The sequence below is a fragment of the Phycodurus eques genome, chromosome 7, assembly GCF_024500275.1.
Source record: "Phycodurus eques isolate BA_2022a chromosome 7, UOR_Pequ_1.1, whole genome shotgun sequence".
Classification (NCBI taxonomy): Eukaryota; Metazoa; Chordata; class Actinopteri; order Syngnathiformes; family Syngnathidae; genus Phycodurus; species Phycodurus eques.
Window position 1 is genome coordinate 17,877,545 of NC_084531.1, and position 23,453 is coordinate 17,900,997.

The 23,453-nt window shown below is 41.8% G+C and overlaps 1 protein-coding gene across 1 annotated transcript in view; it reads right to left on the reverse strand.

The window, feature by feature from the left end:
* Positions 1-4,404: 4,404 nt before the first annotated feature.
* LOC133404854 (spectrin beta chain, non-erythrocytic 4-like) overlaps positions 4,405-23,453 on the reverse strand; it is a 69,444-nt gene continuing 50,395 nt past the window's right edge. The window contains 17 exon segments of the mRNA XM_061681274.1: positions 4,405-4,889; positions 4,972-5,014; positions 6,592-6,759; positions 8,573-8,829; positions 10,665-10,725; positions 10,992-11,479; positions 12,879-13,205; positions 14,005-14,201; positions 14,723-14,807; positions 16,151-16,289; positions 17,002-17,246; positions 17,342-17,476; positions 19,013-19,258; positions 20,012-20,216; positions 21,089-21,219; positions 21,392-21,670; positions 22,345-22,434. Of these exon segments, the coding sequence (XP_061537258.1) occupies positions 4,593-4,889; positions 4,972-5,014; positions 6,592-6,759; positions 8,573-8,829; positions 10,665-10,725; positions 10,992-11,479; positions 12,879-13,205; positions 14,005-14,201; positions 14,723-14,807; positions 16,151-16,289; positions 17,002-17,246; positions 17,342-17,476; positions 19,013-19,258; positions 20,012-20,216; positions 21,089-21,219; positions 21,392-21,670; positions 22,345-22,434 (3,393 nt within the window). The 3' untranslated portion in view covers positions 4,405-4,592.

Consider the following 23,453-nt stretch of genomic DNA (forward strand, 5'->3'; position numbering starts at 1 on the left):
CCCCTAAATTGGTGAATTAAAAGGTATTTATTCACGTTTTGGTATTAATTTATGAATCTCATTAAATTTAATAGATTTTTTGTTTTTTTCATAAGTACAAAATTCGAAAATAAATATAGTTACATACACATTTGTGAATAATTGATAAATAATTGGTTAATTAATTGATAAAATAAACTATAAATAATACATAAAAATGTAGGAGTTATTTATTTTATTAAAAAAACATATGTTGTTTATTTTTTAATTGATGTTGTATTTGCTTACCACATTAAATGGTTAATTGATTTATTGTGAATAATAAAACATAAACTATTATTAAAGTAGATTGGCTGGCAACCAGTTCAGGGTGTACCCCGCCTCCTGCCCGATGATAGCTGGGATAGGCTCCAGCACGCCCGCGACCCGAGTGAGGAGAAGCGGCCCAGACAATGGATGGATGGATTATTAAAGTAAATATTTCTACTTACAGTATACATCTAATAATGTCTTTATTTTGTTGAATAATTGGTTAATTGTTTAAATTAATTATATAATATAGAATAATAATGAATTATATTATTTCCCTTCTACGATTTTGTAGTTGGGCTATTGTATATATATTACAAAAGAAAAATATTACACATATTACATATAGCGGCACGGTGACCGACTGGTTAGAGCGTCTGGCTGGCAACCAGTTCAGGGTGTACCCCGCCTCCTGCCCGATGATAGCTGGGATAGGCTCCACCACGCCCGCGACCCTCGTGAGGAGAAGCGGCTCAGAAAATGGATGGATGGCACGTTGGGCGACTGGTTAGCACGTCTGACTCACAGTTCTGAGGACCTGGGTTCCAATCCAGCCTTGCCTATGTGGAGTTTGCATGTTCTCCCTGTGCCTGCGTGGGGAGGTATATGTATATGTCATGTGGATGCCAGTTGGTGACCAGTTCAGGGTGGACCCCGCCTCTCACCCAGAGTCAGCTGGGATAGGCTCCAGCATACCCACAACCCGAGTGAGGATAAACCGTACAGAAGATGAATGAATATTTTTTGATTCTTTAATATTTTTGTATTTTTTTTGTCAAACATCCATCCATCCAGTTTTCGTACCACTTATCCTCACAAGGGTTGCAGGCATGCTGGAGCCTATATCAGCTGATTCTGGGTGAGAGGCGGGGTATACCCTGAACTGGTCGGCAGCCAATCACTGGGCACAGATAAACAAACAACCATTCACACTCACATTCATTCCTACAGGCAATTTAGAGACCTCAGTTAACCTACCATGCATGTTTTTGGGTTGGAGGAGGAAATCAGAGTACCCGGAGAAAACCCATGCAGGCACAGGGGCAACATGCAAAAATAATTTTTTTTGGGTCAAACATTTTTGTTATACAAATGTGTCTAATGTTTTTCCCCATGTAATATTGTGTATGTTGTGTTATATTTCTGCATAGTTTTAGGATTTCATAATATAATATTTTGCATTATATTTTTTCATATTGTATTTTTTCTGTAAAGAAATATTTTATTATTTACTGTATCTGTGTAATAGGTAGTGCATACAGTCTATGTAGGCATGTGTATGTTTGCATAGGTATACAAAAATGTAACATGTTAAGGTATATACCAAGTACTGTTTGTGTTATACTCATCAGCTATTATAATAACATGTTAAGGTATATACCAAGTACTGTTTGTGTTATACTCATCAGCTATTATATGTCTCACTTCAAGAGAAAGATTCCAAGGGTGTGACAATTATAAGCGGTCCTTCAGTTGTAACCATTTTCTCTTATGATTTCTGATGCTAACCACAGGAATACAGCAAATCTCATTCATTCATTCATTTTCTATAACATTCAATGTAGCCTCTATAGACACACTTACTGGGTACTTTATTAGGTGCAAAATCCAATGAGATCCAATGCATCCATGTCTTTCAATTGTCACAAGCAGACACAGTGAATGTTTTCATTGATAGACCAAAATTTATTTTATTCATCATTCCGTCTCAGCTGCAACACTGAAGTGGGCATACATACATACCATTACGTATATGTCATGTGGATGCCAGCTGTGTGACACACTACATCTTTTATTGTGCACCCTGCAATTTTGGAGTCCATTATGAGGTTGTCGGCATCTAAACGAGACATTGCTTCATTTGCATTTTGTCTCTCAACTTGAGCTTTGCTAGTTGTGTCCAACATGCACAGAAATGACTGCATTGATCTGCCATTCACACGTAATGCATAAGAAAGAAGACTAAAATTCACGTCGTAGTGACATCAATTGATTAGCATGTGCTAATGTGGATACTTTTTCAGTAGAGTTGGGAAACCATTTTTTCTGTCAGGGGCCAAAGCGTATCGTGTATCTATGTATTTTGGGGGTCCCGAATACAAATGTCCCCGAAAGCTAGGGAGAAAACTAGCACCCAACACCAATTGGACAGTTCAACCTCTATCATAACAGGATATACCAAAATGTCTCAAAGATTTATGTCCCAAATTGAACAGGAAGTCACACATTTTGATTTTAAGCAGCCATTTGGGTCAAATTCCAGGGCTCATACTTGATTGACGAATTCCTACCCGGTAATTTGTTCAGACGAGCCAAGATCGGAAGCATTTGAGTGATGGGTCGGCTGGGTGATGCTAAATTGCAAAGCTTTTTGTCGATGCCATCTGTCTATTGTGGGCAAAGCATGAAGTCAAAGTTTGATAATCATCTGAGAATGACCAGAAAGTTAGAAAAAAATTAGCCCCAACACCATTTTCACTGATCAACACGAAATTGGATGGACATGTCTATCATAACAGGACACACCAAGAAGTCTCAAAGACCCATTTCGAAAATTGAACAGGAAGTTGTCCATTTTGGTCTCAAGCAGCCATTTGAGGCAAATTTAATGGCTTTGTCAAACTCCTACTAGGGAATTATACCAAATTAGCCCTGAAGCAAGTATCCCAGACATAATTTTGAGGATTCGCCATGAAAACGGGGGTCCATTTGTGCTCAAGTAGACAGCTAAAGAGTAGGACATCATTAAAAACTGAGAAGCCAATCAGGAGTTTCTTTTGACGAGTTTAGAGGCATAGAAAAAAAAAAGTATATTTTGTTTTTATTTTATTTCTCAACGTGATTTCACGCAAATCAGGCATGCAAAGTCACAAGGTGTGACAGCTCAAGCAGTTTCGGTCGGCCATTCATTCATTCATCCATCCATCCCACACTTCCTGCTTAAACACTGCTGACGTTTCCAAGCGTTTGCAACCTTGCTTGTCTGGAAGACATTTGAACACGCCAAGCACACGCTAACAAAGAGTAAGAAACCTGAGAGCTATGGACAGACGTACACATCAACCAGATTTCCTTTGGATGGAAACATAAAAAAAGAGATTTGGATTTGTTTTGCGGGATGATGAATGAGTTGAATGATGAATCAGTTTTGCATAGTGAGCTGCCACAACCAAAAGACGCATACAGTTCTGCTCGGAATAATAGCAGTGTTTTGAAAAAAGTGCGTCACATCTGAGTTGCATACTACTGTAGTTCACTGGTTCCAGATGTTGGTCCACTCTTTTTGGACCAGCTGAAGTCTCGAGACTTTTTGGATCAACGGTTGTCTTTAAAGCTCGTCTTTTTTTTTTTTTGACCAACTGGAGAATCTTTTCAGACACAGTGAAGAGTCTTCTAGCACTTTATAGACCGACTGAAGGGCCTTTTAAAACGTGTGGATGAACTGAAGAGTATTTAGAGACTTTTTGGACCAAGTGGAGAATCTTCAAATAATTTTTAGACCAACCAAAGAGTCTTTAGAGACTTTTTGGAACAATTTAAGATTATCTAGAGACTTGCTGGACCAAATAAGTCTTTAAATAATTCTTCGATTTACTGGAGAGTAGAGATTTTATTTTTGGGACCAACAGAAGAGTCTTTCCAGACCTTTTAGAACACCAGAAGTGTCCAAACTCAAGACTATTTGGACTAACGAAGAGTCTTCATAAACTTTTTACATTATTCAGCTTCTTTGACCAACTGAAGAATATTCAAAGATGTCTTATAATCAAATGAAGTCTTGAGAAAATGTTTGTACTAACTATAGAATATTCACAAGTTTTAGACCAACTGAGGTGTGCCTCACATCTGTGTTGTATCTCGGGAAAGCAAAAATCTTCCAAGTATTTTTCATAGTTTGTCCTTTTTCCTTTTTTTCTTGTCTTTATCTAAAGGTTCTTTCACCTTCGAAACATTTTTCTTTGATGCTTTGAAGTGTTCCTGACGGATTTGCTCATATGGAAATAAAAGCGAAAATGATTTTGAGCTTTACTTCACTTTTATATACTTCTTATACACTGCTATTATTCTGAACCATACACACACAGATCATCTAAAAAAAAAAAATCAAAACATGGAACAGGCAAGATACTTGATTCTCTATCTCACAAACAGCAATCAACTTCCTGCTGCACTTCCCTGCAGGGCCAGCTGGGGGGCATTGCCGCATAGACGCAGTAGAAGAAAAAGATGTCGATTCAAAGAGTTCCTCCTTCCTACGTCACTTTGCTTCCAAGCGCTTCCATGGTGGGAGCAGTGAGAAGACATCACTTTTTCTTACTGGACTTCTCAGAGCGTTTGGCTTCCGCCTTGCTGCGGCGATCCGAGCGCTCCTCCCTGTCTTTGTCCCGCCCTATGTCCTTTTCTTTCTCTTTTTCCACCTTTTCTGCCTTCTCGGCTCGGTCCGATCGCTCGCCACAATGCTCTGAACCAGCCTTACTTCGGTCTCGCCGCGTGCCCTCGTCGGTGGATGAGGTAGTTGCTTGGAGCTGGCCCCACTTGGCCATCTCCTCATGTTCCGAGATGCTGCTGCCGATGTTGCCAACCCACGTCTTCAGGTCCTCCTGATGTAGCCAAAAAACAAGTCAGATGTCAATTTCCGCCATGTGCCACTGCCGTGAAAACCTCCCCACAAGAATGACTCACCTCATCTTTAGCGTGAAACAAGAACTCGCTGCCATCCTTCGTCCTGTGAGCACAGTAGACAATTCTGTGTTATTTATGTTAAAAGCAAACGATAACACAACCAACAGGCACGCCATTAAGATGTTTTGGACCAACGGAACAGGCTTTAGAGAACTAAAGAGTCTTTACAGACATTTTAGACCAACGAAAGGGAGCTGACATTGACCAGCTGTAGAGACTTAGATATTTTTGGACCAGCTCAATAGTCTTGAGAGACTAAGACCAAAATAAGAATCTTTATGGACTTTTTGGACCTACTGACTAATCTTTAGAGACCTCTTAGACCAAAAGCGGAGTGTTTGGAAATTTTTAAGACCAACTGAATAGTCTTTAATTACTTTTTGAACAAGTAAGTCAAAGTCTTTAGAGACTTTATGGACCAAAAGGAAACTCTTCAAAGACTTTTTGGACATTCTAGAGAATCTTCAAATACTTTTTAGACTTTCGCTGTTTAAGTCCAGGAGGCGAGGTGTTGTCTCTCTACTTTTGATACCAGGGGTGCCATACTAATTTTTGTTGCAGGCCACATTGTAGGGACGGGTTTGCTCAGAGGTCAGTTAAGACTGTGAAACCATATAAATGTTTCATCGCCTCATCATGTTATTACATATATCTGACAAAATGATAGATAACTGGTTTTGAAATTACAAGTCAAGGATAAGTGTTTGTTCAACTATTGTTCAAGTTACTGTAAAAATGGGTTTGGTAACAAAAAGATACTTGCAGTATCTCATTATTATTATTTATTACATATGATTATTTGATATTTTGGTACAGATTTGAGCAGGAATAATGAAAGTTCACACGCATTATTTGCTTTCGCGTGCTACATAAAAAGATGTGGCGGGCCAGATGTTGTCTTTAGAGATATTTTAGACCAATAGAAGACTTTTTAGACCAACTAAAGACTCTTATGTATCCTTTAGGATCAACTGAAGAGTCTTCAAAGACTTCCTTGATCAGCCTTTAGAGTCTTTAGAGACTTAAGTCTTTGGGATTTTTTTAGACCAACGGAATAGATACTTTTATCGACCAACAGAATCTTTGAGGACTTTTTGGACCAACATTGTAGTCTTTAGAGGCTTTTAGGATCAAATAAAGAGCCTTTAGGGACTTTATTAAGATTCTTGAGACTTCTAAAACCAACCAGAGAGCCTTTGGAAACTTTAGACCAACTGAAAAGACTCAGAGGATCCACCTGGTCTTAGAACAGTTGGGGAGTCTAAGGAGACTTTTTGGTGCTTTAGAGACATTTAGACCAACGGAAGAATCAGCAAAGACTTTTTAGAGAAACTTAAAAGTCGTTAAAGACTTTTTTAGATAAACTTAAGTCTTTATAGAAACTTTATCAACTAAATGGAGTATCTTCAAAGATTTTTTTTTTTGATCAACAGAAGAGTTTTTGGCAATGTAAGACCAGGTGGAGATTATTTCGAGAGTTTTTGAACCAACTGAAGAATCTTAAACTTTCTATTATTTATCTGAAGGGCCTTTAGAGACTTTTCTATCTGTTGGCGAGTCTTGAGAGGCAGTAAAGAGTTAAGTTACAATATACAGCGTGGGACGAGTATGAGCTCATACTTTAACGTGAAAACGTTTTTCTTCTTCTTGTATCCGTTGGTGACGTCACAGTGGCAGTGTGCGAGGTTGAGCATCGACTCGTTGTTGTATGCCATGGCGGTGTTCTTGGCGTCCTTGTAGAAGCCCAGCTCACCTTTATTCAGCACGCAGTACAGGTTCACCCAAGACCTGCTGAAATGGGGAGGTGGAGGGAGAAGGGAGGAAAGGGGGTGGAGATGTGAAGAGTTATAGGGGGCCGCAGAGTAGCCGCTGCTAAGCTAACACCTCACTCACCTGAGCTTACAGGTAGGTGGGCGAGAAGGACCAAGACCAACAAGGGAGGAAAAAACACACTGCAGAACCACACAAGACGAACGCCAACGGGGGAAAAGGGGGTGCGTGCAGGGTGGAGGGGCGACATACAGTTTGGGGTAAAGCTGGGGGAGCTTAAATAGGACTTACCTTAGAGGTGATGAGGGGGGCGGCAGCCAGTAGCAGCAAGGATGGAAACAAACAGTAGGGAAGTTTGGTTAAATGAAAGTTGATTATCAAGATAGTCTTCAGAGATTTTTTAGACCGACTAAAGAAACTTTGGGGACTTTCTTTGACCAACTTAAGAGTCTTCCAAGACTTTTTGGACCAGCTGATGAGTCTTCAGACCTTTTTTGGACCAACTAAAGAGTCCTAAGAGACTTTATGAGCCAACTGAGGAGTTTTTAGGGACTTCTTAGACCAATCTCAATCTTAGGAGACTGTCTAGATTGAGTAAAGAGTCTTAAGAGACTTTTTAGACAGACAAAAACATCTTTTGAAACTTTGTAGACGAAGTGAAGAGTCTTTACAGACTTTTATACCAACGGATGCATCATTAGAGACTTTATGGACCTTTTAAAAAGTCTTTGTAAACTTTATGGACCAACTGAATAGTCTTCGAGAATTTTCAGATCAACTAAAGCGCCTTTAGAGACTTTTTGGATCAATTCAAGATGAGAGTTTTTGGACTAACTGAAAACTCTTAAGAGCTTTTCGATACATTGTGAAGCATTTTTAGAGTAGGGCTCCGTTGCCACAGGCCAGTTGGTATCGGGCCACACAGTGACAATGGACAAAAAAATATTTTATTGATCATCAGATTCTGACTGAATTTTTTTTTTATTTTAAAAATCAGGTGCATCCAAATCTGTCTCTGTCAAAACGCTCATCTTGGTCACATGACAGAAAAAAAGAAAGACCACAAGCTAGCAAAAATGAGTAAAAAAAAACAACAACCTAAAAAACATGTTTGTAGAGCGTCTTGGAAAAGGGAACAGGCCAAATAATTAAACAATATCAGACAATTTCCACAATAAGGAAAATATTGGCAGTCTGACATAAGGTACGGCTTTATTGCAAGTTGACTCTTACGCATCAAACCCTGCTCAGCAAAATCTGTCATGACAGGCTCGCAAATGAGGCAAAAGCTGCTTCGGCGCATGGAGCCCAAGCAAAAAGACAAGCCTTTGGAGGTTTTTTTTGAACGATTTAAAGATTACCTCAAGATTGGACCTGCTCATTGAGGAGAAACAAGCACAGGGCTCACACGGATGACAACAACTACATTCAGTGTAATGGTAAGTTGTATAAATACCTTATTCATTGCCACTCCTCCCAGTTAACATGGATATCTGACTTAAAAGCTGTCAATGACAGTGAATGAGTTTTAATCATTGGCTTTTATTTGTTTCTATACCGTGCTGGCAAAATATGTCTTTAAGTGAAACTGGCCCGTGGCACAAAAAAGCATGGGGACTTTGCTACTTTTGAGAAATGAGAACTTTTTGGAACCAACTGAAGTGTCTTGACACTTGAGAGATTTTCTAGAGTCACTAGAATAACGTTGTGGGGAAACTTTGGGGAAGTTCATTTTCTGATGAATGAGTTTGGTCTATAAGAACCTCTGGGATTAACTGCTGTGAGTGTTGTCAGAGCTGTCCAGCATGGCATCAGGACTCAGAAGACCCACCTGTTGGTGCTCTTCTTCAGGGTCTCAATGTCGAGCTTGCGGAAGAGGAAGCCCTCGTGGTGTGCACTGTGTGTGGGTGGCAGGGGGGCTGTGGGGCCACTCTGGGCTGGAGCAGAGCGGGATCGCCGCGTGGTCTCTCCTTGTTCTTTCGGTCGCGGCCGGCGCCGGGGTTTGGGTCTGTCCCGGGCTCGAGGCCGGTCAGGACGGGAAGACTTCTCTGGTAGGCCGTTTGGCAGGCGCGGAACCTCGCCTCGGGCCTGGAGGAGGGAGCAGTCAGCAAACAAGAAGAGTCTAGTTGCCTTGATTCAACCTTTGCAGGTTACCATTAACTAAAAGACTGAGAATCCACACAGACATAAAGAATCAAAAAGGAAAATAGCAAGCACATTGGTACTTTTTATTGATAGTGTGACAGTTAGGTAAAAATGATTTAGGTAATTATACTACTAGGCTAACGATGTAGGGATTTTTCTATAGTGGACTATATAGTTAACTGCTTGTGTGCATAGTTAATTATGGCATTGCTATCTTATAATTACTGTATGGGATCAACGTCAGCTAGTTGACCTTCCGTAATAAATGTTGGACAAATAAATTATAGTAAAATTATATTGTTTTAAGCTTAGTGTATTCCCCCCCGCCCAAAGAACAAAGAACTGTATGTCCATCTATCTGTGTTAGTCTACTTATGTTCAAGATGTTTTCGGGTCACATTTCATGAACTTGTCTCAAACCCTAAATCAAACAATAGCACGGGAACGGAAAATCATTTTTCTATATCGGCGCAATGAATACAGTGGAACCTCAACAGAATGGACTAATAGGGCGGGGTGGAGGTTGGGGGCGGGGGGGTCATTACATTGAAGCCCTTTTGTTTTGAGGGCATATGCACCCATATTACTGTACAGTACAAAATTATTGTTTTGTAGTTTTTTTCATGCCCTGAAAATCCCAGTGCAGTACAACATTATTGTAAATAAATATTTTAAAAAAGCTTGAAAATATTTGAAAGTTTGACATTTTAGTCAAACTTAACACGCTGGTGTGCTTGGTCATGGTGACATTGTTGACCTACAGTACTCATCGTAGGCGAGTCGCTTTTATGAGCGAATGAATTAGTGTGCATCCTACTTCCAAATCTGTTGCCAAAGGTAAATGGCTTGACAAATAAAACTGTTACTGTACCAAAAATAGCATGTTCCAACTCCAAAGACTTGTGCTTTGTACTCCTCTGAGTTAACACTGCAGCCATGCCACTCTCTCTCTGCTTTATGTAAAATAAACAAGAGATACTGTATAACCATCATTACATGCCTGCCACACTAATGCCCCACATTCAACATGGTCGCCACATAGGCACAGGAGGCACGTCTTTTGGAATTGGATCTAGTAATATTGTATGTCTGTGACCCGGAAATACATCAGTGCCATTCTCTGCCTGCATTGAGCCACAGCGCCAGAAAACCAACCATCCATCCATCCATCCATCCATTTTCTACACCATTTATCCTCACTGGGGTCGTGGGTATGCTGGAGCCTGTCCCAGCTAACTGCAGGCAGGAGGCGGGGTACACCCTGAACTGGTTGCCAGCCAATTGCAGGGCACATCTTTTGCCCCCATTTGCACCCAGGTCCTCAGAACTGTGAGGCAGATGTGCTAACCAGTCATCTACTGTGCCACCCGCCAGTAAACAACAGCGGCCAACAGACTATGTCAACGACATTTTAGGTGACAAATGGAAACTACTTTTGGATACATTGTTCAGTCCCGACGGGCCGTTTTATCCGATATCCTTTATATCGCGGTTCGTTTTATCGAGGTTCCACTGTAATGGGATTAATTGCTTTTCTAGTGACCATCAGTTGGTCACTACTTTTCAAGATGCATTGTGGGATACACTGTCTCAATGATTGAGGGCACTATATACTATACTATAGCTGATAACCTATGCTCACTATATATTCAAACAGCACTACAAAATGCCAAACTCACTATACAGGGCACTATTTTGTGGATAGGGAGTGATTGTGAACCCAGCATGTGACTTTCTTTGAAAACACTGCGTTTGACAGAACTGTGTAAATTTCCGACCTGTGCTGCTTCTCTCTCCTGAAGCTGCTCCACTATTTCTGCCATAGTGGTTCTCCTCTCTCTGCGGAAAGAGAGCACACGAAGATACATGACTGCAGTTGTTTTGGTGCAGTGAATACAAACATGAGCCAAAGTCACATGTCCACAGAGCACTTAAGTAGGCTAAAAACACAATTGTGTATATGTAATAAAATGATAATGTGATTATCTGGGGGAAACCATAACTGCTGAAAATGAGTTTGACACACCTGACTTAAATGGACGGCTTGGTTTTGGAAAAAGTGACTTAAAAGAAGCATCATCTCCAATAAAACTTAAATATCTCACCCTCCGCCCGAGCGTCGGTCAGAATGTTCTTTTCCGGTGTCGTGCTCGCTGGATTCTTGTCTGTCCAGCCATTGCCGTTCTCGATCCCTCCTCCGGCCCTCGTGGCTTCCGTGACCCTCCTGCTCGCTGGACGTCTGCCTCTCCAGCGTCCGCCGCTCCCGCCACACCTCCTGAGGAAGCTCGTTCTTCCGGGCCTGGATCAGCTGCTCACCGGACAGCCGACGCTCCAGCCGAGCAGTCTGAGTCTGGACCTGCGGCTCGGGGTTAGTCCTGGAGGGCCTGGGCCCTCCGTGGAGCCGGTCTTGGTTAGGCTCCTGAAGAACCACCTCAGCCATCACGGCCACCTCAGCTCTCTCCGTCATCATCTCCCTGCCTTTCTCCCGGGCCTTCTCCAGTCGGCTGGCAACCAGAAGCGGCGTCACGGCGTCGTCCAGGTGTTTGATTTTGGGTTGGCGGAGGTACGGCGATGCCTTGACGTCCACTTCGAGCTGAAGAAAGGTTATAAGAATTAAACAAAAACAACCAAATATTTACAGTTTTTTAACTGAAATACGAGTCAAAATTATGTTTGTCTGAAAAATTAAATCATCAATCCAGCCATCTGCTTAACTAAAATTAGGCATTTTCAAAAAATTAAAAACTAGTATGACTTAAAAAAGTATGACTATCTTCTAATAGCCATTCACCCATTTGTCTGTCCGTCCATACAGCCATCCTTCCATCCATCCATCTAAAACTAAGCACTTTGAAACATTTCTAATAACTATAATTATTAGGCTTTACGCGATCAGGATTTTTGGGCCCGATCACCAATCAGCAAGTTTAAAAAAAAATGATAACCGATCACCGATGGAGCAATGTGTCTATTTACATGACTTGTTAATTTATTATCACCAATCAGCAAGTTTAAAAAAAAATGGTAACCGATCACCGATGGAGCAATGTGTCTATTTACATGACTTGTTAATTTATTGTATATACTTGTGTACTGTATACTGTAGCCATCCATTTTCTGTTCAGCTTATCCTCACAAGGGTTGCGGGCGTGCTGGAGCCCGTCCCAGCTCAAATTATTCTCTAGCATTTTAGACACAAGTTAAAACACCAATGACCTCAAGGGGGCATTCAAGGATTGGCCACTGACATAAATTGAGGTCAGATCAACATCACAACTGACAGAAATAATGGGTGCTAACTTGCTGTAATTAAATTACTTTTACAGTGAGATTACTTCAATAAAATATTGTTAATGACATGGTAACTCTAACTTTCTCACTGTCCCGGCTATATGGACGGGTGTTGTCCAGAGTTTGAGTCCGTTTGACACTTTTCTTCCAACCCCCCCACCCCACGCTGCGTTGCTTGAACGCGGCGTGCTCGTCGTGTACATTCTTCAGGTGCTCGATCAAATTTGTGTTGAAGCATTTAGATGACGTTCCCCACGACGTACTTCAGCTGTGCAGACTGCAGATAATGTACGTGTAGTTTGTCTGTGACACTGCAAAATAGTCCCACACCGACGACGTGTTTTTTCATCAAGATTGAAAAAACTTTATTGGTCGTCAGATAGTTACAGTACTGCGCAACAGCATAAAATGCAAATTATCGACTGATACCGATAACGCCGATCAGATCGGTGTAAAGTATAGTAATTATCTCCTTATATGACTGTATTTAACCATCCATCCATCCATCATCCATCCATTCATCTATTCGCCCATCCCTTTAAGCATTTAAAAAAACTATGTATTACTATAAGAAGATATATATATATATATATATATATATATATATATATATATATATATATATATTGTTTTTTAAAAATTTATTTATTTTTTTTTCAAAAGAAAAAAAAGAAACAAGAAAACTAGGAATTTATTCTAACGTTGGGCTGAAGGTGACCCGCCTTCATGCTGCTTTCTCGCGCCTGATTGGCAGAGAGCAACATGGCGGCCGTGGCCACGGACAAGATGGACGAATGGGCGGGATGTCGGACCCCCGAGGGGGACGGTGTCGGAGTGGCAGGCGAGGGAGAGGGTGGCGTGCTGGCCTCGTTCTGTTCGTAGATGGTCTGTCTCATGACGGGGGAGAGGGGCAGCCGAGGGAGGCTGGAAGGTGGAGCCGGGGACGCGTCCTGGGGGTCCAGGAAAACCTTACGGCCCAGCAGAGGCGTTGCCGGTTGTTTGCTTTGCTCGGCTTTCAGCTTTTCCACCTGTACAAAAAAAACCAAACACCTCACAATGGTACCCAGTTTCAAAACCCTAAGCCAGCCTTGAAACCCTCCTTTCAAACACAAATTTGAAATCTTAACTTTGGCTTCAAACTCTGACCATTGTTTAAATCTTGAAACCACTATTTGAAACCCTAGTCCTGCGTTGAACTACTACTTTAAAGCCCTAACCAAGTCTTGAAACCCAAATTTGAAAGTCTAACCCTGACTTGACACTGTACTTTGAAACCCTAAGCCTGCCTTGAAAGCTTAACTTGAAACCCTCACCCTGCTCTGAAACCTAAATTTGTAATCCTAACTTTGACGTCAAACCCTAACACTTGTTTGAAACCCTAAACCAAGATTCTAATTACCAACCCTGCCAAGAAATCACAATTTGGAATCTTAACCAAGGCTTGAAATCCTAACCCTGGCTTGAGACACAAACCCTGCCTTGAAATCTTTATTTTAAACCCTACCCAAATCTTTATTTTAAACCCTACCCAAATCCATTTGAACACTTTAAACCCCAAGTTGATGGAGCCAGAAGCTGGTGGACTCCATGTGACACAGATGGGATACATTCTCAGCACTGCCATATTGTGAACACAGGATTGATTTAGAGTTTCTTTAAGGACATTTAAAAGCTAATACAGTATACAGTATATCTGGCTGCGCAATCCCAAACACAACTCACTTTTGTTTCTGTTCAGGTAATTCGCTTTTCTGCCACCTGGAAATACTCTGGCGCCTTGTGTTAACTAACATTATAAAAGGTCCATAATAAGAAGCAGAGTAGTACCGTGGTGAGGCGTCTGAGCGAGCTGAATCGTTCTTCCCAGGTAGCGGCAGCTTTGCGGAAGGCTTCGTGTCTCCGTATGAGCTGTTCCACCTCGTCCACGCTGCCTCCCAGCTCCTTGCTGCTGACCAGAGGCTCCTGTGCCGCCAGCCACGCTTCCGCTACCACCGCTTCCTGTGCGAACTGGTGCACCTCCAACACTGAATGGACCACATTTGAAACCATTATATATACAGTGTTAAATGTTAAATGATCAACATGGAACAAACCCTCAAACAGCTTTCCATAAGTGCATGACTACACACAAGAAGAAGGACATTTCTTAAAGATGGTCAGTATGACATTTCTGCATGCATTAATTGACACAATAGTGTGGTAGTTGTACTACTAGTACCATTACAAAATCCTAAAAGTTAACATCTAGTGCTTAACTGGTAGTACTTGCAGTTCACAGAAGTCAACGAATGCCAATAACATAGTTGTCCTACTAGTATGTCAACATTGTCTTACTGGTTGGCAGAAATGTCATACAGTAATGGAAAAAAATATTAAGACGAAGTCATTCTACTAGAGCACTGAATTGTCTTACTAGTGAGGACAAGGCGCATACGAGTACATGGACCTAAAGCTGGATATCAAGGTTATCGAATAAATGCTCAAATGGCTTTTCACATGTACTGAAATTGTGTGCATGTGTGTGTGGATGCGTGCGTGCGCTTACATTGCTGCAGGGCCTCCCAGTGCTTGTCCCACTTCTCAGACAGCTCGTGTTGCTTAGCGACCACATTGTCCAGCTTCTCCTTAATCTGCACTCAAAAATCATTATCATCATCATCATCATCATGTTAGAGTTGCGCTCAGGATGGAAACAGGTTTTACACACCATGCACAAGGTACTATGCTGTCACGCTACGATGTCATGCTATGTCATAATTTGTCACACTATGATGTCAAGTAATGATGTCTTGTATGATGTCACATGATGATGTTACACTGTCATGCTATGATGTCACAGTATGATTTCACGCTATTGACCTTGTGCCAGTTTATTTTTTTATATATGTATATAAAAACAGAACTGTATTGTAAAATATGAATATAAAACAAAAGAGACCATGTCAAGAAATAAACAGGTTTTATGTAATCAGGAGCTCTGACTCCAGCTCCGGTTAACACCTGCTAACATCTGCTCCATGCTCCTTGTGAGTGTCTTCATTTTGTATTTGTGTGTTTGGCTGCTTGTCCCGTTAAATAAACAGCTGAAAGTACATCAGTCTGTTGTTCTGATTTTCTTTTCACTTTACTCGAAGCAAAAAACAAACAAACGAACAAAAAAACAACAAGCAATGTTTTGTAACTGGGGAGAAACGTAAGTCAATGTACCACTTAATATACTTTTGTGATATTTGTTTGGTGGTGCTCTGTGAAATTGTTCTCACGTAAAATACTGAATGTGCCTTTGCTCAATAAAAGATGGGAAACAGATGAAGTTCATTTAGGCCCGGTACACACATATAGACAATCGGTCTGTTTTTGTGCCGATTCTGCACCTTCCCGACCAAGCACGTCAAATGCCAGACAATCTTAATGTGTGTTAAGACTGGATTCATCCCAATTTTAGGGTTAGAAACAGGTTGAGGCAGACAATCTTATATAAAACAAACACGTCTCACCCGATGTCATTTTACGACCCAAACTCTTAATGTGTGTGGGGAACGCCGACTTCTCTCGAGTCATGACGCCGAGAATGGTGATGTGACCCAAATTCTAGCCAATCAAAGAAGAAACCAAGACTGACGAACATGGAAACTAACGTAAATGAAAACAAACACGTCTCACCCGATGTCGTTTTTTTTGTAGAAAACCGCCATTTTACAAGGGTCTCGGCTGTGGCAACATTCTGGAACACTCGGGAAACATCGGCGTTTCTTCTTTTTAGTTTTTTTGAGCTCACATGATCACGCGAGATTTCTAGATCGGTGGTGAAACAGAATCTTTATGTGTGTTGTGTGCTGTGTTGAGATTCTCGGAGCACACCACACACAGGACGACCAAACTATTCAATTGACGATTTTTGTGTGGGGTCTGTAGCAGACAAACATTTTTATGTGTGTACCAGGCCTGGGTAGAGTAAGTACTGAGCTGTGACCTGGTGAGCTGCAGGGTTTCTAGCCGCCAGCAGCATCTTTCCCATGTCGATACATTCCATCAAACTCTGACTGCGAGCGTCCACCTCATTCCTCAGACTCTGATGATAGTTCATCAAAACCTCCACCGACGACACATCCCTGAACACACAGGGTGACACGTCACGTCACAGAGACACATCAGTACAACTTGAACCCCTAACTCTGGCTGGGAATCTTAACCCAGGTTTGAAACCCTACTTTAAAACCCTAGTCCGGGATTGACACTTTAACCCCAACTAGAGACCCCAACCCAGGCTTGGTACCCTAATTTGAAACATTAACTTGAACGTCAAACCCTAACCCAAGCTTGAAACCCTAATTAAAAACCCTACTCCTTGTTTGAAACCATAACCTAGCCTTGAAACCCTTAAATTGAAACCCTAACCTTGATTTGAAGCCATACTTTGAATCCCTAACCCTAGAATGAAACCCTAAACCTTGTTTGAGACCCTACTTTAAAATCCTAACTTAAAACCCTAAACCTAATTTGAAAACCTTGATTGAAACCCTAATCACGGCTTGAAAGCCTAATTTGACACCTTGATCCTCGTATGAAACCCCAAACATTGCTTGAAACCCTAATTTCAAATCCTAAAACTTGTTGAACTCCACACCCTTGTTTGCAACCCAAAACCTGGCTCGAACCCTAATTTGAGGTCCTAAAACTTGTTTGAAACCTTAACCCAGTCTTGAAATCCAAAATTAAAACTCCTGTAAGTTCACATTCAATACAAAGACAAGCGAGAACCATTCAAGTGTTACTCAAACATCATTTTAAGAGTTATCAAGGAGTGCTGCATGCTCACAGTACCTCGGCTTCTCCCCCGTGTCAATCTGGCAGAGGATAGAGTCGATCCACATGATTTGATCGCGGGCCAGGCCGAAGAACCTGAGCTTGTCCGTCTCGGTGGTGATCTGCAGCCGACACTCCTCGCAGGAGGTGAGCAGCTCCTTCCAGCACTGCATGACTTGGTGCTCGCTGCAGGCAATGGCTTCCGCCTTCTCGCCGGCGTACACCGTCCTCAGCTGCGCCGCACTCTCCTGCAGCTGACGCACCTGACGGACCACAACACCTTTAGAAGCCTCCCCCAGGGAGGGAATGTACATTTTCTTTTAAATCAGGGGTGGGCAAACTGTTTTAGATTTTGTACCTGCGTGACCAGCAGCTGGATGTCCTGTTCGAAGCCGTGCAGCATCCTTTGCAGCATGCTGGTGTTGGCCGTGCCACTTTGACGGCCGCGCACCTCCGGTAATCTGCGGTGTTTGTCTACAATCTGAGACAGAACCTGTAAACCACATAAGCACTAGCTCCTAGTATTCGCATCGGAAGTAATGCAAATTGGCACTATCGTAAAGCCTTTATTTAATGTATGCAAGGTATGTGTTGGTTTAAGGAAGTTAGATAAGACCTTTTAAGGCCACATAAGACCTCTCCTACACTAAATATGATAATTAGGAATGAGTGATATATGAAGTCAGTAATCCATCCATCCATCCATTTTCTTTACCACTTATCCTCACTAGGGTCACGGGCTGCTGGAGCCTATCCCAGCTATCTTCGGGGAGGAGGCAGGGTACACCCTGAACCGGTCACCAGCCAATCGCAGGGCACATAACACAAATAAACAACCATTCGCGCTCACATTCACACCTACGGGCAATTTAGAGTCTTCAATCAACCTACCCACCCAGGCACTGGGAGAACATGCAAACTCCACACAGGCGGTGCCGGGATTTGAACCCCAGTCCCCAGAACTGTGAGGCAGATGTGCTAACCAGTCGGTCACCGTGCCGGACATGAAGTCATAGCAATATTTAAAAAAAAAAAAAAAAAGTTCCAATATATTTTTTATACACAATTTCAGCATCTTAAAGACCTTTGAACAACATATCTAAGGGTTTAAGGTAAATTTAATAATTTGGACCTTAATTTAGCAAATTTAAGAGTTTTTAGTGTTAACGTTTTTAACGATTGTTTTACATTTTGTTTGGATTTTCCAAGATTAGTTTAGATTTAAAAAAAATACTTTTTAAAGACTTTTTTCGGCTTTTAAAGGTTTTTAAAGACTTCATATGATTTTTGAAGACTTTGAAAGAGTTTTTAAGAATTTTAATAAGTTAGTCGTAGAGTGTTAGTTATAGAGTGTTATAAGTTTTATAAAGACTAAGACTTTTGAGATTTACAGGAGTAACATTTGGTTTGATATATAAGACTACAGACTTTTTAGTATTTTAAGATATTTTTTAAAGACTGGTCAAAAAATTCTTGAAAGACTATATAAGATTTTTTAGAGACTTTTAAAGAAGATTAAAGACTTTCGAAGATTTGTTTAGAATTGTAAATTTTTGTCTAAAAACTTAAGACTTAAAGATTTTATTTTAAATATTTTTCTAAATACTTTTTTAAGACTAAGATTTGTAATGACTTTTTAAGACTTAAAGTTTTTATTTAAGTTTAAAGACATTTAAAGATTTTGTAAAGTCCTTGTTCTCTAAACTGAAATTGTACAGGATAAATAAAGTACAGCAAAAAAATATGTTTTAAAGGCTTTTACATACTTTTCTAAAGACTTTTAGACTATAAGATATTTTTAATACTTTTAAAGATTTCTTTAAAGACGTTTTTAAGAGTAAGACTTTTTAAACATACCCTGTGTACAATGTTTTAAGAACTTATTAAAATTCTCAGGTGTATACTCATGTATAGTCTTCTTCCTTTCATCCTTTGATGCTCACTGAACTGAGTTCTCATCTGAGGTCATCAGTGACGCTTGTTTCCTATGACTTGAATGGCGTGATGCGAAGCAGCTCAGCGAGCTCACCTCTCGGCAGTCGGCGAAGAACTTGTGCAGCTGGTGCGACGCGGCCAGCATCTGCGCCCGCGTCTCCATCAACTCCAACAGTTCAGCCCACGACTCGTTGACGCCGTCTTTCCACTCAGCGATGATGGCGGCCTCAGCGTGGCCATAGTCGATCAGCTCGTTCACCATCTGGTTGACTGCCGTCACACGTTCCTGACCCGTGCTGCCCGTCTCTGATGCGAACTCCGTGAACTTCTCCTGGAGCAACTGAAAAAAGATATTTTGGCACTCTGTTATTATGAATCTAAAGCTCCTTTTTCAATGCCTTTCTGCAGTATCAAAATCGTAACGATAACGCCGGGATTTATTCACCTGTTCCTTTTAGACAACTTACCCAGGCAGGACTTTGCTGTGTCTAAAGTGCGTTAAGAGAGTTGTTGTGGCTTGCTCGATTAAAATAAGATTAAGATTCCCGTGTTGTTTTTGCTCGGGTCTAAAACATTACAATCGCCTTACTCATTGGCAAAATTCCACCTCTGTTACGCATCTAATACTAACTCGGAAGACTGCAAATTTGTAGTTCGACGTCAAACCCCCCATTACAGCATCGGCACCTTACACACAGTGGACCAAGTCAGTAAAAGTGGGGAAAAGCCAAGCCTTACATAGTCCATGTAATTTGGCTTATTTCCTTATACACTAGCCAACAAAGTTGGTAAAATGGCAGAAATAAGCAGGCTTACATGGCCAGTGTCTAAGGGGCTAACCACAAATTTACAGCTTCTTACACAATGGCCAGTGTTGAATATTTCACCCCCTACACACTGGCCATAAGCCAGCTTTGTTCCATCTTTTTCTTGGCTCAGAAATGATCTGAATGGGGCAAACTGTAACAGCTGTGTGAATGTGTATAGTACCTTTTCGGCAATTTCTGTCTGAAAGGCATCAATAAATGAATCCCAGCTCTACCATTTACGCCTCTGAAGCAGCTGATGCTGAATCCCCAGTGTCCAAACTTACGCTGACATGCTCATAGTCCTGTCCCAGCTCAGGCGAGCTGGCCACCACCTCTTTCTGGGCAATCCACTGCTCCAGCTCGTCCACCTCACGGTTGAGCTGGTAGAGCCAGTACTGCTGCTCCAGGCGGCTCTTGCGCTCCTCCACCAGGTCCTTTAGCGACACATACAAGCGGTCCATCTGCGACTGTCGCTTGCTGATCTGCTCGCTGTGCCAGAAACAGAATATCTCATATCATTTACATCTAAGCTTCAATAATGCAATCATAAGTCATTCTCAAATTGTTCCAGAAGTCTCTGGAGACTTTCAGGTTGTCCAAAATGTCTCTGAAGACTCTTCAGTTAATCTAAAAAGTCTGAAGAGTCTCTAGTTGGTTCATCGGTTGGACTTCAAAGATTTGTCAGTTGGTCTAAAAACTATTTCAAGAATCTGTAGTTGGTTTTAAAAGTCTCTCAAGAATCATTAGTTAGCCTCAGAGTCTGTCAAGATTTTCGAGTGAATCTAAAACGTATTTTAAGATTATTTAATTGGTCTAAACTTTAGACTATAAGGGGTCTCTCAAGACTATTCAGTTAATCTAAAAACTATTAGTTGGTCTGAAGAGAATCTTGAGTTGGTCCAAAAAGTCTCAAGGGACTCTTATGGTGGTCTATAAAGTCCCTAAAGACTCTTCGGTTGGTCCAAAAGATTTTTAAATATTTTCCACTTGGTCTAAAAAGTCATTAAATAATCTCTAGTTGGCTTTGGAAGTCTCAAAGGACTCCAGTTGGTCTACAGAGTCTTTGAGGATTCTTCAGTTGGTCCAAAAAGTCTCTAAAGAATCTTAAATTGGACTAAAAAGTCTTAATAGCCTTCTCAGTTGGTCTTAAAAGACTCTTCCATTGGTCTACAAAGGCCCTAGACTTTTCAGTTGGTCTAAAATGTTTTTAAATATTCTCCACTTGGTCTAAAAATTATTTGAAGAATCTCGAGTAGGTTTTAAAAGTCTCGAAACTGTTCAGTTGGTTTTTACAGAGTTGTTAAAGATTTCCCAGTTGTTGCAAAAAATCTTTAGATTGTGATGTTTGTGGGTTCGCTAACCAGTCAGGGTGTCCCATCTCCAGCAGCTGCCGACATTGCTGAGACAGCAGGCCGATGGTCTCGGCGTAGTCCTCGATGGTCTGCTCCAGGACCAGGTGCTTCTTCAGCAGCTGCAAGGTGCTCGGCTCGTCCTGCGTGGACAAAGACGACGGTGACGAGAAAGGAAGAGCTTTTGAGGAGGCACCTCTGAACAAGCTCGCCAGGCCTCATTAGATGGGACTGTCGAGCCTTTTGGGTGATTTCCTGATTGTGTCACAAGTGGGGATATTTTGGGGATCCTAAAATACATATTTTCTTTCTCACCTTCCCTTTCTCCTCGTTCATCATGTGCAGCTCTTGCTCACCAAGCCAGGCCTCCACCTCCGCCGTGTCAAAGTAGTACTGCTGCGCCTGGTACATGGCATCCAGCACTAGCTGCCGGCGTTCCGTTTCGGCCAAGAGCAGGGCCCACAGCTGGGACAGCTGCTCATGGCCTGCCCGCACGGCATTGGCCTCTAGGCTGCGGACTGTGGCGAAGACGGCTGCACGCTCCAAGACCTCCTCCACACGGCTGAGATGGCCATGGAGCTCTCTTTGGAGCGTCTAAAAAAATAAAAATAAATAAATAAATAAATAAAATAAAAAAGGGAAAGGATGCATTCGACTGGTGGAGGGCAAAATTTGGTGCTCAAGGGCCACGTTTTATTTTTAAAAATGGACAGTTGGGTCAGGTAATTTCTAGATCCATCCATCCATTCATTTTCCATACCGCTTATCCTCACTAGTGTCGCGGGCGGGCTGGAGTCTATACCAGCTATCTTCGGGCGAGAGGCGGGGTACACCCTGAACTGGTCGCCAGCCAATCGCAGGGCACATAAAAACAAACAACCATTCGCACTCACATTCATACCAATTTAAAGTCTTCAATTAACCTACCATGCATGTTTTTGGGATGTGGGAGGAAACTGGAGTACCCGGAGAAAACCCACGCATGCACGGGGAGAACATGCCAACTCCACACAGGCGAGGCTGGATTTGCACCCCGTCCTCAGAACTGTGAGGAAGATGTGCTAACCAGCCGTCCACCGAACCGCCCATGAGTAAATGCGGTTAAAAAAAAAGAAGAAATTAAAATGTGTACGTAAAATTTGTAAAAATAGTTTAGAGCGTCTGCCTCACAGTTCTGAGGACTGGGTTCAATTGCCGGCCCCGCCTGTGTGGAGTTTGCATGTTCTCCCGGTTTGAGTCCCGCTAAACAGAGATTCCAATGGTCCCACCTGGTTCTTCTTCATGAGCTGCTGCACCGACTGCAGGGAGGAGCCATGTTCTTGACTCATGGCCAGCGGGAGACGCTCCTGCACCCACAACTGCAAGACAAAATGACACGTCGACCATGTTTGTCTAAAAATATGCATGAAGAGCCCATGATGAGCTAAATTCTTACGTCACAGTGTTATCCATCTTTTCACTACATTCATGTTGTTCATTTCTCTCCCTCTGTGCTTCTTTTCCAGCACAGATTGAAAGCGTAACAAAGCATTATAGGAGTGTGCTTCAAAAAAGCCTGAAAAAGAAGCCCATAGTGAGCGTGTGACAAAGCCTGAGAACAATGTGCTACACAAGAACCTGAAAAAGAAACACAAAGAGAAGTAACAAAGGATGGCAGCAGTTGGGTAGGCAAAAGCATGAAAAAAAGCACAGAGTTCGAGCTTGACACCAGTGATCTACACAAACCCTTGAAAAAGATGCACAGAGTGAGAGAAGTGAACAATACGATGGCAGAATAGTGGCAAGAGATTATGCAACACAGTGACATAAGCAGTTAGCCAATTCTGAGTCACAAGCAGTCTACCGTATTTTCCGCACTATAAGGCGCACTTAAAAGCCTTTAATTTTCTGAAAAATCAACGGTGCGGCTTTTAGCCCGGTGCGCCTTATGTGTGCACTGAGTTCCAAAATGTTGTGCGAGTTTGGTAAGAGCTCCACTCGATTGACTGTCGGACCATTTCCCGCCGACATAGGGACGTAATACGTACACTATGTATGCTCGTAGCGATAGCAATTAGAGAACATTACGTAAAGCTACGTACAGTACGTACGCTTACCTCCGCCACGCCTGCGGTAGGTATACTGTACTACCGGTATGCTGCAAAACAACATTTGTTTGGCTAAGGACCCCCGAAAATGGCATCAGCGAAGAGACTTGCTTACGAGGCACATTTCAAACTACAGGCTATCAGTTACACGGTTGTAAATGGGAATAGAGCAGCCGCGAGAGAATTCAAAATCAAGCACAAGAACAGCCAAGTGAAGAGTCTCTATAGTCACCATTCGACTGAAGGCAATTAAGATAGCATAAGACATGAAGATCGAAAACTTTCAAGGA